The sequence below is a fragment of the Neophocaena asiaeorientalis genome, unplaced genomic scaffold (assembly GCF_003031525.2).
Source record: "Neophocaena asiaeorientalis asiaeorientalis breed wild unplaced genomic scaffold, Neophocaena_asiaeorientalis_V1.1 scaffold145, whole genome shotgun sequence".
Lineage (NCBI taxonomy): Eukaryota > Metazoa > Chordata > Mammalia > Artiodactyla > Phocoenidae > Neophocaena > Neophocaena asiaeorientalis.
This window is the reverse complement of record NW_020172629.1, coordinates 3,884,771-3,903,437: the sequence shown is the minus strand read 5'-3', so window position 1 is coordinate 3,903,437 and position 18,667 is coordinate 3,884,771. Positions and strand designations below refer to the sequence as shown.

The window sequence follows — 18,667 nt, the reverse complement described above, 5'->3', positions numbered from 1 at the left end:
AATCCCAAAGGCCTGGGACACAGAGGTGGCCACAGAAAGCCCGTTCAGCACAGAAGGAAAAGTGTGACAGCACTTAATCGCTGTCTGTAAGTTATGCACACCATCACATGCAGCACCTGAGCTAGCAACCAAATCCCACATCAGAACCGGAGCCTCTTCCTATATTCCCCAACGCAGAGACCGTCTCTGTGCAAAGGACATTCAAACGAGGCACAGGACAGGAATTTATTCTCAACAAATATTGGCTAACTCTTGCATCATGCTAGGCACTGGCTATTTTAAAAGTAATAAAAGTGTTTGTTTCCAAAGAGCACACAGTCTGGTGGGAGCAGAAGAAGCCAATGAATTGAGCACCCACCATGGGCCGGACACGATTCTAGACACTAGCAATAAAGCAGAGTCAGCAGGAGCGGCCCAGCCCCTGAGAGTGCACATCTCAATACAGGTGGGCACCGGGGACGAGGCAGCGGAGAGAAGGACAGGCACTCCGCCTCCGCGACTCAGAGAACTCTCGGAAGGAAAGGTGAATTGGAAAGAAATCTTGGAAGGCTGTGTTCAGAAGGATGACAAGATGGAAAGGCACGAGAGGGGGCGCTGGGCAGGAAGCAGGGCTGGAGGGAGAGGCTGGGCTGACCTCGAGGCCAGCATCGAGAGGGAACGGGAGACCCCCATCTCTGGTTAGGTGAGCCATATACCAAGACAGCATGGGATGGAAGGGAGAGAATGACGAAGTTAAAGCTCACTGACCTTGAGACATCTCTGGGACCGACAAGTCAGTCAACAGGTAATAAAGAACAGGGAAGAAGTATGGATTGAAAATTCAGAGTTCAAATCACCCATGACTTAAGCTTAAACTCCTTCTGTGGCTTCCCACCCTCTACCTGCACAGAGGGCTGCTACGCCTTTAAAACAAACAAAAACTGCAATATCTACTACTCATTTCCTAAAAGACCACTGGACACTAGACGGAACCATCTCTTCTCAATGCTCAATTATTTACATGAACCAAAGTTATGTAAAACCTACCACGCTGGTCTCATTTTCCTACTTCATGGTAGCCTATCTGAGACCGTAATTGGAGAACGACCAGTGTGTTCTAAGGGGTCAAGTTCAAACACAGCCTTGGCGCAGGAATATTCCGGTCAAACACCTCCTCCTCTTTCTCTTGCGCCACCAGCACGGCATGCCCCCCAACTACCCTCCAAGTCTCAAACGCCCCACCCCTCCCCAGCCTAGCCTTCCCTCCTGGCACTGACACACACCTGGCAAGCTCCCGCTCGCCTTAGGTGAGACTCAGCTTAAATGTCTTCTCTTCCATGAAGAGAAGATGACCTCCACTCCTACACCTCCACACAATGAACGGGTGCGTTCACATTCACAGACGGGAACCCAGCACACGGGGCTGACTACTCAACATGCAGAAAGCGACTGTATCTGCACTAGTCAGAATCCTGGAGGCCACACGGGCACCATCCTCAAAGATGTGGCCACCAAATGCCGTGGAAGGTCACTCTTCAGCAGGTTACGCCACACAGGGCCAGTCGGGCTGTGGTTACTCTGAAGAAGAGCAGAAAATACGAAAACAAAACAAACCCCATCCCTTAAAACAGCAGTAATGAATGATCAAAGTACGTCAGGCCCAGCAGTCAGGTGGGAAAAATAAAGGCATAGGCCGGATCCTAACTCGCAATTCTGAATGCCTACACATGGCTCGAACCAGTAAATAACTATTAACTTCTCAAAGTGAAATTTCACCAGGCTGCTAAAAGAGCAAAACAACAAACCCACCACAGTGCACAATGGGAGTCAGCATCCAGGAACTCACCCTAGCTGTGTGGACCAGGGCTAGAGAAGCAGTCCATCCCTGGCGCCCACGCCTGCCTCATCAGAACAAGCACTCCAGGGCTTCCCTGGTGGCGCAGCGGTTAAGAATCCGCCTGCCAATGCAGGGGACACGGGTTCGAGCCCTGGTCTAGGAAGATCCCACGTGCCGTGGAGCAACTGCAATGAGAAGCCCACACACCGCAATGAAGAGGAGACCCCTCTCGCCGCAACTAGAGAAAGCCCGCAAGCAGCAGCAAAGACCCAACGCAGCCAAAAGAAAATAAAAATAATAAAAAAGAACAAGCACTCCAGGGAAGCCACAGACTCGATGTCCTAGCTCGATTTTTCTATTGGGTGTTGAAATAAATACTACTATGGGACTTAACTGGTGGCGCAGCGGTTAAAAATCCGCCTGCCAATGCAGGGAACACGGGTTCAAGCCCTGGTCCGGGAAGATCCCACATGGTGCGGAGCAACTAAGCCCATGAACCACAGCTACTGAGCCTGCGCTGTAGAGCCCATGGGCCACAACTACTGAGCCTGCGTGCCACAACTACTGAAGCCCTCACACCTAGAGCTCCACAATGAGAAGCCCACACACAGTGCAACAAAGAGTAGCCCCCGCTCATGGCAACTAGAGAAAGCCCGTGCACAGAAGCGAAGACCCAACGCAGCCATAAATAAACAAACAAATAAATAAAACTGCCGTCTCTCAAACCACTAAAAAAAAAAGTTGTTAAAAATAAGTTTAAAAAAAATGACCATGTTTTTAAATGTTCTCTCACGTACCACCGGAATCATCCCACTCCATACTCTGGGACAAACACTGACCTACACTAATAAGGCTAAAGCAGGAGCAGACAGGTCACTGTCAGAGGGTCTCCAGGAAGACATAAATAAACAAGGAGATTCAGCCGCTGATAAAGCCGGCATTTCAAATTTGCAGAGAAAAATGTATTATTCAATAAACAGTGTCACAACAACTGAGTAGCCTAAATAAATGACATTGTATCCCTAAGTCTTCACATCAGAATAGATTCCTGATGGACCTGAGATTTATACACAGATACAGCACTATAAAAATACGTGAAAATAATGTGGGGATTGTTTTTAAAATCTCAGTGTGGAGGAAGACTTTCTTTAAGAAAGAAATATCACACCACACATTAAGTCTATCAACTTATTTAAGAATGATAAACTTCCTGCATGCCTCAACTAGAGAGCCCACGAGTCACAACTACTGAGCCCATGTGTGCCACAACTAAGACCCGACACAACCAAAAATAAAAGAAATATTTAAAAAAAAATAATGATAAATTTGACCCCATAAAAAGTAAAACTTTCTACACAGAAAAATGCCATACCCAAGGCTTAAAAAGTTGACAAAGTGAGAATAAATATTTGTAACACTGCAAAACCAACTATTTGTAAAAGCTCTCAGTGATAATTTTAAAAGATCAACAAACTGGACTTCCCTGGTGATGCAGTGGTTGGGAACCCACCTTCCAATGCAGGGGACGCGGGTTCAAGCCCTGGCCTGGGAAGATCCCATATGCCGCAGAGCAACAAAGCCCGTGTGCCACAACTACTGAGCCTGCGCTCTACAGTCTGCGAGCCACAACTACTAAGCCCATGTGCCACAACTACTGAAGCCCACATGCCTAGAGCCCACGCTCCGCAACAAGAGAAGCCACTGCAATGAGGACCCCACACACCGCAACGAAGAGAAGCTCCTGCTCGCCACAACCAGAGGAAGCCCGCACACAGCAACGAAGACCCAACACAGCCAAAAATAAGTTAATAAATAAATTTATTTTTAAAATAAAAGATCAACAATCAAAGAGAAAATTAGCAAAAGCTATAAACAGTACATACGGAAATAAAATATATTTTAAACATAAGAACTTCATCTTTACTCATTTTTAGGAAAAAATGCAATAAAAACACAATGATAGGCTTTTTAACCCATCTAACTGGCAAACTTTAAACCTCAGATAGATGAAGATGGACAGCAGCCACTTTCTTACACTGATATGATCTCCTTAGAGGGCAATCTGGAAATATCTATAAAAAGAGCCTTTGACCTAGCACTTCTAGAAATGTAACCTACAAATATTATTGGCACATATACAAGTATATGCACCACAGTGCTGTTTAAATTAGCAAAAAAGCTGAAAACAACCTAAATGGCCATTAAAATACATGACAGCTAAATAACTTAACAGAACCCTCATTACATGGAGTATTGTACATAGCTTTTTTGTTTTTCATTTATTTTATTTATTTATTTTTGGCTGCACTGGGTCTTTGTTGCTGCACGTGGGCTTTCTCTAGTTGCAGCGAGTGGGAGCTACTCTTGGTTGCAGTGCACGGGCTTCTTACTGCGGTGGCTCCTCTTGTTGTGAAGCACGGGCTCTGGGCGCAAGGGCTTCAGTAGTTGTGGCACATGGGCTCAGTAGTTGTGGCACACGGGTTTCAGGAGTTGTGGCACGTGGGCTCTAGAGCGCAGGCTCAGTAGTTGTGATGCACGGGCTTAGTTGCTCCCCACTATGTGGGATCTTCCTGGACCAGGGCTTGAACCCGTGTCCCCTGTGTTGGCAGGCAGGTTCTTAACCACTACTCCACCAGGGAAGCCCATACACAGCTTTTTGAAAAATGCAGTAGATCTATTTGTACTGATCTGGAGCTATGTCCAGACGTAGTGCTGGATGGAGAAGCACAGCAGTCTATTCAACACGCTCTAGCGTGTGTTCAAACAAGAGAAGAGTGCACATCTCAGTGATTCCACGCGCAGAAAACAGCTCTGAGAGGACAGGGAAGCACCTGGGAACACAGACCCATTACAAGGATCAGAGACTGGGGGAGTGAGCAGTGGGGTGAAAGGCAGGGAGATGTTCATTTTATTTGAATCTTTATTTTCTACTGCTTGAATTATTACCCAAGTACGTGTAATACTTTCTCACTTTTTTAGAATAAGATACTAACGAAGCTACTCCAGAATGTAAGTTTTTAAAAACAGCTCAACAAAGCCAAGAATAAGTCATTAATTAAGTGGCTGGGAGGAAAAGAACAATAGGGTACCGGTAAAACGCACATTGAGATTTTCAATCTCAACAAATTTTTGGTTTCAATTTATTATAATTGAAAATAGCTTTTACCTTTTAGAGTCTACAGGCCTAGACCAGTTAGGGTTTCCCAGCCCAGTTATATACCAGCTTCATAAAGTACACTGAATCAACTGATTTTGGAATGACTAAACCTATTGTTCCTCTAGCAAACCCGCTGCTTTCAAGGCTAAGCTCTCGCCCCCACAGCTGTGGCCCTAACCCTATTCATCAATATGTAAACAACAGTAAATTGCAGCAAACTTCTCTCTGTGATCTTTGAGCCTTCGGCACATTATCTTATCTACTCTGAAAATCAAATAGCCAAACTTCACAAATACCATTAACAAAGATGTGTTCTAAAGGGAGGAAAATGCTTTCTTCATGCAAATGAATTTAGTGGGAACAAAATGAAGTTTTTAAAAAGTAAGCCATATGTAGTTTAAATTAGATTTCATTAACCAACAGAATCAAAAAAAAATTTATGGTCAAAAATTTGAGTATAGGTCAAAGTAAATGTACATAACATGACAATTTCCGTAAAATCAAATGCTCAAATTGACTGCTAACCACTTATAAAAATAAGTTTAGCATGTTTATTAATACCTTGATTTTTTAAAAACTGTGAGATTTCCTTTGTTTCCAAAATATTTGGATTATTTTCCATTAGCAATTTACTCCATTTACCAATGTAAATAGAACAATCAGTTTCACATCTGTTTCAAGTTAGTACATTTTCCCACTCTCACACACTAACACAATACTAATAGTTTTACACAATTTGAAGAATATTCAAGTAAAATACTTTGAGTTAATTAAAATGTTAAAAGTTACCAAACGTTTTATTTGTAAATAATGCACAACCTATGATCTGTGGATTTTTCCTTCTTTTATAGACCTATAAGAAAGAACCTATAAAGCAGAAACTAACACACCATTGTAAAGCAATTATACTCCAATAAAGATGTTTAAAAAAAAGAAAGAAACTTTAAGAAAATATAACAGCAAGCAACTTCACATACATGCAAATATTTAAAAGTGCATCAAAATAGAGTAATAAGTTACTAAAAATCATATTTATAAAACAATGTACAATATGATTCCCAATTCAAACACTATACAGAAAAAAGACTAGAACAAAATTTATACACATATTAACATGTGTAAAGAGCATAAATGTGAAAAGACCTCATTTAAAAACCGAAGGACTTCCCTGGTGGCGCAGTGGTTAAGAATCCGCCTGCCAATGCAGGGGACACGGGCTCGAGCCCTGGTCTGGGAAGATCCCACATGCTGCAGAGCAACTAAGCCCGTGTGCCACAACTACTGAGCCCGCGTGCTGCAACTACTGAAGCCCACGTGCCTAGAGCCCGTGCCCTGCAACAAGAGAAGCCACCGCAATGAGAAGCCCGCGCACCACCATGAAGAGTAGCTCCTGCTCAACACAACTAGAGAAAGCCCGCGTGCAGCCAATAAATAAATTTATTTATTAAAAAAATAATAAGGTACCAAAATAAGATGCAATAGTTTATATCTCATTACAATAAATTCCAAAAGACCTTCTTTTCTTTTTTTTTAAAGACCTTCTTTTCTTACACCAAAACTGTGTATTAATTATGGCACTGTTTTACTAGCAAAACCCTGGGAACAACCTGCACATATACATCTATCAATAGGAAAGTGGCTCTATGATACAAACCATTCAGTGGAATATTATGCATCCATGAAGAGAAACTACATCTAAAGGTGCTGGCGTGGAATCGTCACTAAGACACAGTGCTGAGGAGAACAGTAGCTCTCACTGTTATTTAAAAAGCTAGGGGCACATGTTTATTTATATTTAATCTAGTTTTGAAAAGATTGAGGAACTGGTAAGAATGAGGACGTCTGGAGTCTCAGTGAGAGGAAGACTTCATTATATGCCCTTTAGAAGAGTCTCAGTTTTTATAACTTTTTCAATTAAAAAAAAGGTAACTTTTTTTAAAGGCCACTGACTGGAGATTAGAAATGGAAACGTTATTAGACCAAGGAAGATTAGTGATAATCTAACTTTCTCATTATCAAGAATTATGACTTTCCCATTACAAGATGTGGAAACAAGAAGCCCAGAAGAGATGAATAAGTTGCAGACAACTGGTTAGGAAGATAAGCATTTTTTCAAGCCCCCATTTTACTTTTCACATTTCACCTTTCACAGTAAAGATGTGCTATGAACTGTGCTGCTTGCCAACACACTACAGTTTACTAATGTTCCTAAAAAAGTTGAAGAGAGTACTAAAGCTGCATATCGTAAGAAAAATTAATTCAAGAAGACATAGGATTGTTAAAGCCATCCTTTCAGTGCCTGCAGGACACGGTCCTCAACTTGCCAAGCAGTTAAGGGAGAGCTGGAGCAAAGCGAGAAGCAACACAAGATGTGCAGGCCACACAACATCCAACACCCAGACCAGGGTTCACATACTCCACTAAATGATCTGGAATCTCTGAGCCCTGATTTCTTCCTCTACGGGATGCCAACACCTCCGCCTCGCAGAGAAGGAGCCAAGAAGAGGTGAGAGCATACAACAAGCAGGAGGACAAACCCTGAGGGGTGCAGTGTAGGTTAACTAACAAATAAGGAGAGAAAACAGAAACACCCTGGAGAGAAAGTGCCCTCGGAGGCTCCCTGCAACTGCACAGATGCTAAGGCAGCACTTAACTGCTAAGACCAGGGAATGGAAATTGATATACTTTTTTCTAGAGAACAAAACATATCAGAAGCCTATGTGCACACTGACCAAGCAATTCAGCTTCTTTCTGCAATGTATCCTAAAGGATAATTATAATCATTGGCTATAAAGATGTCGTTCACAACAAAACAGAAACAACCTAAATGTCCAAAAGTAAAGGATGAACATGTATACTTCATCATACACAGCTCATACAAAGAACATGCACGGTAATTTTAAAAAGAAAACGAAATTTTAATTTTAGAAAATAGACTGAACAACTGGATCCTCAGCTTTGGAATAACCTAAAGTTTATATAAATGTCTTATGGTCAGTACACAGGATATAGTCACAGCTATAGCAAATAAAACCTCAAAACCAGTACAAAAGGTCTGAGGTCCTCCAACAAGCCCCGCTTTTCTAATGAGCTCTGCTCTGCTCACGGCCTCTCGGTCAGTACTACTGTCTGCGCACACTGCCACGCCTGCTGGCTGGCCACGCACTGGTCCCAGCAGCACCTCTCCCTTGCGCGCCCCTCTTCCTCTGTTTCTGTAAACGCTGGCGTCCCTCGGAGTTTTGTCCTGAGCCCACGTGTCTTCTCAGCAGAACATTTTCCAGAGCATCTCACAACTTCAACTGTTACCTACTGATGGACCAACGGACTCCCAGTCTCTACCTGAAGCTCCAGACTAGCACCCCACCTGCCTACTGAGCAAACCCAAGCATTTTACATTGAACACATCCCTAGGAACTCAGCATCGTGTCGGATTATGGGGTCACTGTCCGCTCCTGTCACCCCAGACTGACACCTGACGTGATGCTTGTCCACCAGAGCTCATCAATTCTGGCTCCTCGACAGCCCTGAACCCCTCCACTCAGTTCCTGCTGCCTGCTTCAGGCCCTCACTACTCCTCTGCACAACTACAGCTGCCTGTCTCTCGCCTGGTGTCCAGCCCCTGCACTGCCCCACAATCGTCCCTCTAAAACCTGAGTTTGCTCAGGGTCACTTCACTGCTTCAAAAGCCGTCAGTGGCTCCCAAGGTGCCCCTTTATGACCTGGCCCCTGACTGCCCGTCTCCCCAGCCTTCTCTTGGCCCACCCCCACTCCAGCCAGCTGCAGTCTGTAGGTGACGGCCACCTCTCCAGGGTGGACACCTCTGTCCGTGCGGATCCTCCTAGCTGGTGGCAACAGCGTTCCACCTGTAAGCAGTGCTAAGAAGCGCAGTCCAGCACACCAGAGCCGAGGGCGCTGACATTACGCTGCCCGCCCGGGGCCCTGGAAGAGGAGGGAAACAGGCTTCCCCCTCCGCTCCGGCACAGGTGCCCCGAGCAGCTCTCAGATGGCCAGAAATTTGCTTCGATGCTCTCCTACTTCACTCCCTCTCTCCAAAGGCCTGATGCATCTACCTCCTGCCCTATGGCTGTCAAAGCGACAAGCCAAACACTTTCATTCCCATATTACTTTCTCCCCTGTATATTCCCCCCTTTTCTCCAAGGGTCGTTGGATTAAAAAGGTAAATGATCTAAGTGAATTCAAATTGCTGCAAATAAATGGCAGCCTCTCATGATTCTGAGGCTTTTTTGAGGAAGATGCTTAACTCAAATAAAATGCCTAACAGATAACATTTCAGGTAAGACCGCGCAGGAACGCAAGAGCTTAACAGCTCACAGGAAAGGCCAGCTCGCAGTCAGGGAGCCTCGCCTGGGAGAAGGGAATTTTAAGTCAGTTCTCTATTTCACCAGTTTTCTAAGCTGTTCCTAGTTTACCAAGTTCTTTCCTTGCTACATTTCCAAACTGGTGGAGTTTGATTCCTCTCACCTTGAGTGTGGACTGGATTGACAAATAAAATAGGACAAAAGTGACAACGTATGACTTTCAGGACTCCCTCGTAACAGGCTTTGCCTCGTTCTCCCTGCTCTCCTGCGGCACTGGCTCCGGGGAAGCCAGCTGCCAGGTCAGGAGGACACTCAAGCAGCCCTAAGGTGACGTCCGAGTGGCAGGAGCTGACACCTCCTGCCAGGACCCATCACTGGCCTCCAGGCACAGGCATAAGCCAGCCCCACAGTGGCTCCCCCAGCACCGGGCAAGGCTTCCGATGCCTGAGCCTCCAGAGACCCCAGGCCAGAACCACCCTGCACGCTGCTGTCGGATGCCTGCCCCACAGAGCGGAGTGAGAGGACAAAAATGTGCTGCTTTAAGCCACTGTGATGCACGGAGAACTAGACCTCTGTTCATCGGAAATTCAGACTCTGGTAAAGCAGAGATTGTGACCGTTCAGATGAACATAATTAAAATGCAGACTGCTGTTTTGCAATCTACTTATTTCCGCTAACAATGACACAGTTTAATACATATGAGTAGACATCAATAAATGATAAATAGTAACAAATATAGATCATGACCACTTTAAACAGTTGTATAGTACCCCACCGCGCTGTTATACCATTTAACAAATTTCCTATTGTTAGACATTTAGATTGTTTTGAATTTTTCAATACTATAAGTAATGCCACAAACATCATCTTTTCTTTCTCGTGCATCTATCCCATGCACCTGTCGAATTAGTTTCTTAGAATAAATTTCTAAAAGTAGACTTGCTGGATTTAGAGGGGTCATACCTGTTGACGACTCCTGATGCGTGCTGTTAAACCATCCCCCAGGTAGGTTGTGCTGATTTACGCTGCCACCCACACCCCCCCCAGCAGGCGTCTCCAACTTGAACTTGGTCACCACTGACGGTGATGGGCTCCGGAGACAGCCGGTCAGAAGGAAGCTCCTGCCCCTGCCTTCATGCTCACAAGCGGCATAGGCAACAGAAGGCGTGAAGAGGCCGTGGCCGGAGAACAAGGACACAGCGGAATGAAATAAGGGTCATGGTCAAAGAATAAAATGCTTAACTTCCAAACTCCTAGATGTCCGCATTCTTTAAAGTTATAAGAAAAGAGGGGAAGAGACAGAGGAAAACTCTTTACTGCTTTTGCAATAACCTCTTTTGAGGGCTCTTCTACAGTCCTATGAGATGACCTGTTTATTACCTTAGTTAAGAGACCTAGTTGACAACTACCTCTGTAACTCAAGAAAAGCAGCACAGGCTGGAGCACGCAAAGCCAGACAGGACTAGGGAAGGCAAGCCAGGTAGGTGCCTGAGCACAAAATTCAAGGAGGCACTCACCTCAGGGCCACGAACCCAAGTGCCACCTTAAGCAACCTGCACCTATGCATCTCGAGTCAGAGCCTCCTTAAACTTTGTGCCCTTCGTGCCTTGCTTGCCTCACCCTAGACCCTGATTAGAAGTCCAAAGAGAATTAGACAAAGTCTCAGCCCTTCCATTCTGCTCGGTTTCCCTAGGAGCCAGATCAAGAATTCCTGACCTTATATGCTACGGAGAACTACAGTGTTCTGGTCCCGTATGTGAAGAGTATGGAAAATCATATTCAAGAGAACAGATGTGGGGCTGCTAGATAAAACAGGAAGGTAATAATACCAGTTCTGACAGTAAATCTTAAAATCTGATTTTGGAAAATGTTTCTACTTTACTTCATGTCAGACGTGTAAAAAACAGTTTATGTTCCACTGCAACATACGCAGAGTCGTATGACAACATGCATACCAACTGCCAGCTCTTCAAAGCGGAACAGCATGGACTTTTCTTCAGGTTAACATATTGTAGGTAAGACCTCCAATTACACAACAGAGGGCAGTTACATAAAACTAACCAGTCAGAGTGCTTACAGTCCTAAGAGTATTCTAGACTTACCGAAAGGGGAAATTAAAATTACAGTAGCTGGTTTCAGTAGGCTCTACAGTGAAACTCATTCTGCGAGGCCAGCAGTACCCTAATACAAAACCCAGAAAAAGACATCACGAGAAATAAAAGCTACTCTCTCCGGAACACAGATGCAAAAATCCCCAAACAAAATACTACCAAATTGAATGCAACAACGTATAAAAAGAATTATACATCATAACCACGTGGGATTTATGCTAGGTATGCAGGGCTGGTTCAGCATTCAAAAAACACTTGATGTAATCCATCACATCAACAGACTAAGGAAAAGTATATGATCACACAGTAAAAAGCATTTGACAAAATCCAACACCCAGGTAATTCCCTGGCAGTCTAGTGGTTAGGGCTCCGTGCTTCCACTGCAGGGAGCACAGGTTCGATCCCTGGTTGGGGCAGTAAGATCCCACATGCCACACCATGTGGCCAAAAAAGAAAATAAAAATTTAAAAATTAAAAGTAAATTAAAGAAACCCAACACCCGTTCACGGCAAAAATTCTCCACACACTAGAAATAGATAGGAACTTCCTCAACTTAACAAAGAACCACCACAAAATACCTACAGCTAACATCATACTTAAGGGTGAGAAACTAGAAACTTTCCCACTAAGATCAGGAACAAAGCAAGGATATCTCTTACCACTCCTTTTTGACATCATTAGCTCTAGCTAATGCAATAAAGCAAGAAAAGGAAACAAAAGCTATACAGATTGGGAAGAAAGAAATAAAACTGTCTTTGGTCACAGATGACATGATCGTCTCTGCAGAAAATCCCAAAGAATTAACGAAAAACTCCTGGAACTAATAAGTGATTACAGCAACACTGCAGGATACAAGATTAACATACAAAAGTCAATTGCTGTTCCATATTCCATCAATGAACAACTGGAATTTGAAATTTAAAAAATAATAATAAAAATAAATAACATTTCCACTATGGAAACAATATGAAGGTTCCTCAAAAAATTAAAAATAGAACTACCTTATGGTCCAGCAACCCCACTTCTTGGTAGCTATACAACAGAAATGAAAACAGGTATTGAAAAGATATCTGTACCACTATATTCACTGCAGCATTATTCAAAATAATAAAGATACGAAGACCTAACTGGTCATCAAACAGAATATTATTCAGCCAAGAGAAAGAAGGAAATTCTACCACGTGTAGAAATATGGATGGACCTTGAGAGCCTTAAGCTAAGTGACATAAGCCACAGAAAGACAAATGCTGTAGGTATCACTTATACATGGAATATTAAAAAAAAAAACGAAAAAAAGTCAAAGTCAAAAAAGAGAGTAAAAAAGTAGCTGCCAGGGGCTGGGTGGACAGGGGTGAGGGAAATAGGGAGGTATTGGTAAAAAGGTAAATACAAAACAAAATTGCCTTCCTGTAAACCAACAATGAACATTTGGAACTGGAAATTAAATACACAGTATTGTTTATATTAGCACCCCCCAAAAAAGAAATACTTCAGTCTATATAAGGCAAATTACAATAGTCTGATGAATAAAATCAAAGAACTGCACAAATGGAGAGACATTCCATGTGGGATAGGAAGACTCAATATTGTCAAGATCAATTCTTCCTAACTTGTTCGATCTACAGATTCAACACATTCCCAATCAAAATCCCAATAAGTCTGAACAACACAGAGAACATACCCAATATTTTAATAACAACTATGAGTATGACCTTTAAAAACTGTGAATTACTAGTGTACTGCTGTAACTTATGTAATATTGTACCATCAACTATATTTCAATAAAAACAAATGCAACAAATACACCTAAAATACAATGGCTTAAAAATATATATATACACACACATATAACAGTGGCTTAAAAATATATACACACACACACACACACACACACACACATATATATATATATATATATAAGTTATTTTGTGAATATCAACAAACTGCCTCTAAGGTTGATATGGAAAGGCAAAAGATCCAAAAAAGCCAACACAATGCTGAAGAAAAACGTGAACAAAGTCGGAAGACTGACACTAGCTGACTTTGAGACTTACCATAAAGCTCCGGAAATCAAGACAGTATGGCACTGGCAAAAACAAAGCAAAACAAAACAATCCAGAACAGACAAATAAATCAACAGACCAGAATAGCAAGAAACAGACATACAAAAATACAGCCAACTGATCTTCTGACAAAGGAGCAAAGGCAATTCAATGAAGAAAGGACAGCTTTTCAACAAATATGTTGGAACAACTGGATATCCACAGGCCAAAACAGAAAGAAAAAATAAATCTAGACACAGACCTTAACACCTTTCACAAAAATTAACCCAAAATGGATCACAGACCTAAATGTAAAATACAAAACTATAATACTACTAGAAGTTAACACAGGAGAAAAACCAGGTGACACTGTGTTTGGCAATGACTCTTTAGATAGGACATAAGAAGCACAATTCATGAAAGAAAAAAACTGATAAAACTGGACTTCATTAGAATTAAAAACTTCTGCTCTGCAAAAGACTGTTAAGAGAATGAAAAGACAAGCTCAAAACTGGGAGAAGATATATGCAAAAGGCCTCTCTGAAAAGAGTTTATATCTGCAAAATATACACAAATACATTGAAAACGTGTATAAGGAACTGCTAAGACTCAACAGTAAGGAAACAAACAACCCAGTTAAAAAATGGGATAAAGACCTGAACAGACATCTTAACAAAGATACGCAGATGGTAAATAAGCACATGTGAAAAGATGCTCCACATCACATGTCAACAGGGAAATGCAACTTAAAACAATGAGATACCACTACATACCTATTGGAATGGCCAAAATTTAAACACTGACAACACCAAATGCTGGCAAGGATGTGGAGCAACAGGAACTCTCATTGCTGGTGGGAATGCAAAACAGTGCAGCCACTTTGGAAGACAGTTTGGCAGTTAATTACAAAACTAAACATAACCTTACCATATGATCGGGCTCCTTGATATTTACAAAAAGGAGCTGAAAACTATGTCCACACACAAAACCTGCATGTGGATGTTTATGGCAGCTTTATTCATAATTGCTAAAACTTGGAAGCAACCAAGATGTCCTTCAGCAGGTGAAGGGAAAAATAAACTGTGGTACATCCAGACAATGGAATAGTATTCAGCAATTTAGAGTGGGGTGGGGGGAAGAGCCATCAGGCCAGGAAAGACCTGGAACAACCTTAAAAGCATAGTCCTAAGTTAAAGAAGCCAGTCTCAAAAGATCAAAACTCACAGAACGTACAACAACTGGACTGAACCCTGATATAAACTGACTTAATAATAAGGTATCAATATTGGTCTATCAATTGTAACAAACGTACCACATTATGGCAAGATGGAAATAATAGAGAAAACAATGTGCTAGGAAGATAGAGTGAGAACTCTCTGTACCTTCCCATCAGTTTTTTCTGTTAAGACTAAAACTGCTCTACAAAAATAGTCTGTTAATAAAAAATAGGATAAAAAAACAAGCTAGCAAGCTATGAAAAGGCATGGAGGAACCTTAAATGTATGCTGCTAAGTGAAAGAAGCAAATCTGAAGAGGCCACACACCGTATGATTCCAACTACATGACATTTTAGAAAGGCAAAACTATGGAGACAGTAAAAAGATCAGTGGTGGCCAGAGATTGGGGGCAGGAAGGCGGCGGTGTGTGAGGGATAAGGGAGAAGATGAATAGGTAAAGCACAGTGGATTTTTAGGACAACAAACTATTCTCTATGATGCTGTAATGGCAGATACATGTCATTATACATTTGTCAAAACCCACTTAAAGCACAACACAAAGAATGAATCTTAATGCATTGCTATTGGTTCATCAATGTAACAAATGAACCACATTAAGGCAAGATGCTAATAACAGTGGATTTCTATACTTGTAATCAAATTACCATTAAGATATTCTTCTATGCACTACCAAGAATAGAAAAAAATACTGCCAATAAACTATCATGCCACCATGTATCCTGACTTCAGAAATATTAAAAAGTGGAAACCTATGTGACTTAGTATATACCTACCCAATCCAGTATATACCTACTCAATGTATACCCTTCCACCCACCTGGAATACCCTTGCTTCCCAGCTCACTAATTCCACGCATCCTTCAAGACTAAGCCCCAACCAACTCCATTCTTTCCTGAATCAGCCCAAGGAAAACCCAGAATGTGGTAATTGCTCTCTCTATTGTTATTTTATGTTTAACTGTGTAAGTCTTATCTCCCCAACAAGATTACAACGAGGGCATGAACTTTTCCTTACAATGTTTCAGATCCTTCAAAGAACCTTTACAAATAAACATTTTAAATATTCATGTAATTTTGGGGGGGGGGAAAGATGTATTTATCCAAAAAGTAGCAACTATTCAGTTTCCACTAAACTTAAGAAGGGAAAATTTCAAACAATAATTTAAGACATGGGGGAAAGATCATTTTAAGTTTTTGTTTTTCAAATGAGGCAAAAGACTTACGTGGCAGCCAAAGAGAAGTAAGGAAAATAAGCATATGTGGGTGCGCAACATCATTAGTTGTTAGGAAACAAAATTAAAGCTACAATGAAACTACATACCCACCGGAACGGCCAAATTAAAATGACTGACAACGCTAAGTGTTGGCAAGGGAGTGGAGCCACTGAAACGCTCAGAACGAGGCAGAGTGCACTGGAGCTAAACCCACGCGCAACGTGTGAGCAGCACGTGAGAGCATGTGTCCACCCAGAGACACACACAACAAATACGGATCAACTGTGCTATGTACGTTCAGACAATGCAACCAGAATAAGACGATGGATCCCACCTCTCAGACCAAATGCTGAGCCACAGAGGCCAGTCCAAAAAGAGTGGCCTCTACGCACAAGAAGTTCAACAGGCAGAACTGATCTGTGGTAATAAAGGTCGGAATAGTAGTTACCTTTGGGTAGGAGGGCTTAGAATGGAAGGGTGCTGATGGGGGCCTCTGGAATGCTGGGCATGTTATTTGATGGGAGTGGTGGGCTGTAAAAATCCTTCCAGCCGAACCTACAGTTAATTCCCTGCCCAGATTCCGGTCCCAGGCCAATGCACCCACCCCCCAGCCACTGCAGAGTGACTGCGGTGGGCTCCTTACTGCCACCCTCTCTGGAGAATTACACTCCCACCCACCCCAGGGGCAGCCTGCAGACAACGACTAAATGATACGGGGATACAAAATGCCAGCCCCCTCACCTCAAGACGGGACAACTCCGTGATGCCAGCCACGCTCCAGAGTTGTCGGTGGGATCCGGCTAAAGATAAACTCCAACCAAGAAAACCCCCGGTCCCCTGCCCTCTCCTCTTCCCTCCTCAATTTCACCTGCACAAGGATTTCCTCCTCAGGCTTCTAAGGGACATGGCCTAAGACACAGACACTTAATGTCTGTGACCCTGACTGTATGTTAAGTCTAAACCTCAACGAAAAGGGGGGTAAAAAGGGGGAAAAAATTGTTTCGCACAGCTGAAAAGCAAGACGTGCAATCTCCCCTTGAGATTCTGATCAACAGATAACTATTTTCCTTAAAGAAGAGATGTGTTACTTGGTGAGAAAACAGGATCAACACCTTAGCAGGACCTGCCAGGGCACTCCTGTCTGTAACAGAAGTCACAAAGTCCTACGTAAGTGAGGTGACATGGATTCTAAGGTGGTGACCTGCCCCCAGCTTGCTATGCGGCTGTGCTATCACTCAACAGCTCTTTATCCCACCTGTAAACTAGATCTGGCCCAGAGGTTCTTCCAATGGCATAAGTCCTTTGATCTCATTTGGAATTTTCATGAATACCCAAGCCACTGAACGTGACCCACGCCAGCCCTGCACAACACGTACACAGCACCTAGTCTAGCACCTAGTTCTACAACCTCCAACCAATCACCAACATGCAAAACCCAAAGCTTGTAAGTTATCAGCACACTTCCTGCCCAAATCCCTGCTGGGTTCCCCTCCTCTACCCTCAGAAACCACCATGCACATACCCCCACAGTACAATTTAAAGCGGATATTCGTACGTGGACTTGAACATCTGCTCAGTCATGTGCCAACCCCGTCGTTAAGTGTAACATACAGAATACACTAATACAGAAGAATAGACAACCACTGAAAGAACACTTTAGAAAATTATTTAGTAAACAATCTGCTAATTATACTCACTTGAACTTTTCCAACACTCTAAGCAAGGGCGACCACACTTTATTTTTAGTCTGATAAAACTAAAACAGGCAGGGAAGGGATCCAGTGGAGAAGTGGTAAAAAGCAAGCACATAAATGAAGCAACACTGACGCTGAACTACTTGTCAGCAATTCCACCGAATCAGTACATGCCTGTCATCAGAGAGGATAGCACAGTAACTAGTTTGTACGCCCTTATTCTACACTGTTATCCTAAGAATAATCATACGACCAGTTGTAACAGAAAAAAAGTGCTAGAGTCTCTCCAGAAGTGTTTCCAAAAGGCTGGTAAGGGACGACTTTCATGGCCTTGGATTCAAACACGTGGCCTATGATGAGGAGTTCCGCCTCAACTTCAGAGACTGTTGTCATGAACAAATACATTCTACTTACTTTCTACAACAGACAAGACCCCCACGTAGTACTCTAAAAGCAATCACCATCAGTCAAGTGTGATAAAGTATCTAAAGTTCATTTCTGAAAGAAACACTGTGTCCTTTGCCCCGAGTTTTTCACTACCTAAGTATAAAAGGCCGTCCACCCTCAGCATCCTTGCAGCTTCCTGGCGATTCCGGTCCACAAAGCCCTTTTTCCCCATCAGCTTTCCTTCCAGACCCGCTGTGAGCCGTAGGAGCAGGTGACCCCGCAGCCCGCCCCCTCGCGCGTCCCTCCGCCGGGATGGACCCCTCCCGGACCCGAGCCGGCCCCCAGCCAGCCGTCCCGCCCGGAGTCCGCGGCTGGCCCCGCCCAGCCCCGCGGCACTGCCGCTCGCAGGCCGCTCTTACCTTCCGGCTCGCGCCTCCCAGGGACACCTTGGGCCTAGTTTTGAAATCCCCTTCAAAACTAAACATCTTTACAGCCTATCCCATCTGGGAGGGCCCGACACTGAGAGCGCGGGCGGGCCCCGGGGGAGGGTCCCCGGCGGGGACAGCGACCGGGGGAGGTCCCGGCGGGAGGGGAGCGGCGAGGACGAGGCCGCGCCAGGAAGTGACCCCGAGCCCGCGCCCGCCGGCGCTCTGCCCGCCCGGACTGCCCTGTGGGGGGAGGGGCGGCGAC

At 43.6% G+C, this 18,667-nt stretch overlaps 1 protein-coding gene across 3 annotated transcripts in view; it reads right to left on the bottom strand.

The window, feature by feature from the left end:
* Positions 1–18,661, bottom strand: part of UBE3C (ubiquitin protein ligase E3C) — a 118,236-nt gene extending 99,575 nt beyond the window's left edge. For all 3 annotated transcript variants that reach the window (XM_024739191.1, XM_024739192.1, XM_024739193.1), the window contains exon 1: positions 18,397–18,661. In XM_024739191.1, coding sequence (XP_024594959.1) covers positions 18,397–18,462 — 66 coding nt within the window. In that variant the 5' untranslated portion in view covers positions 18,463–18,661. The remainder of the gene's footprint in view (positions 1–18,396) is intronic.
* Between the last annotated feature and the right edge of the window lie 6 nt (positions 18,662–18,667).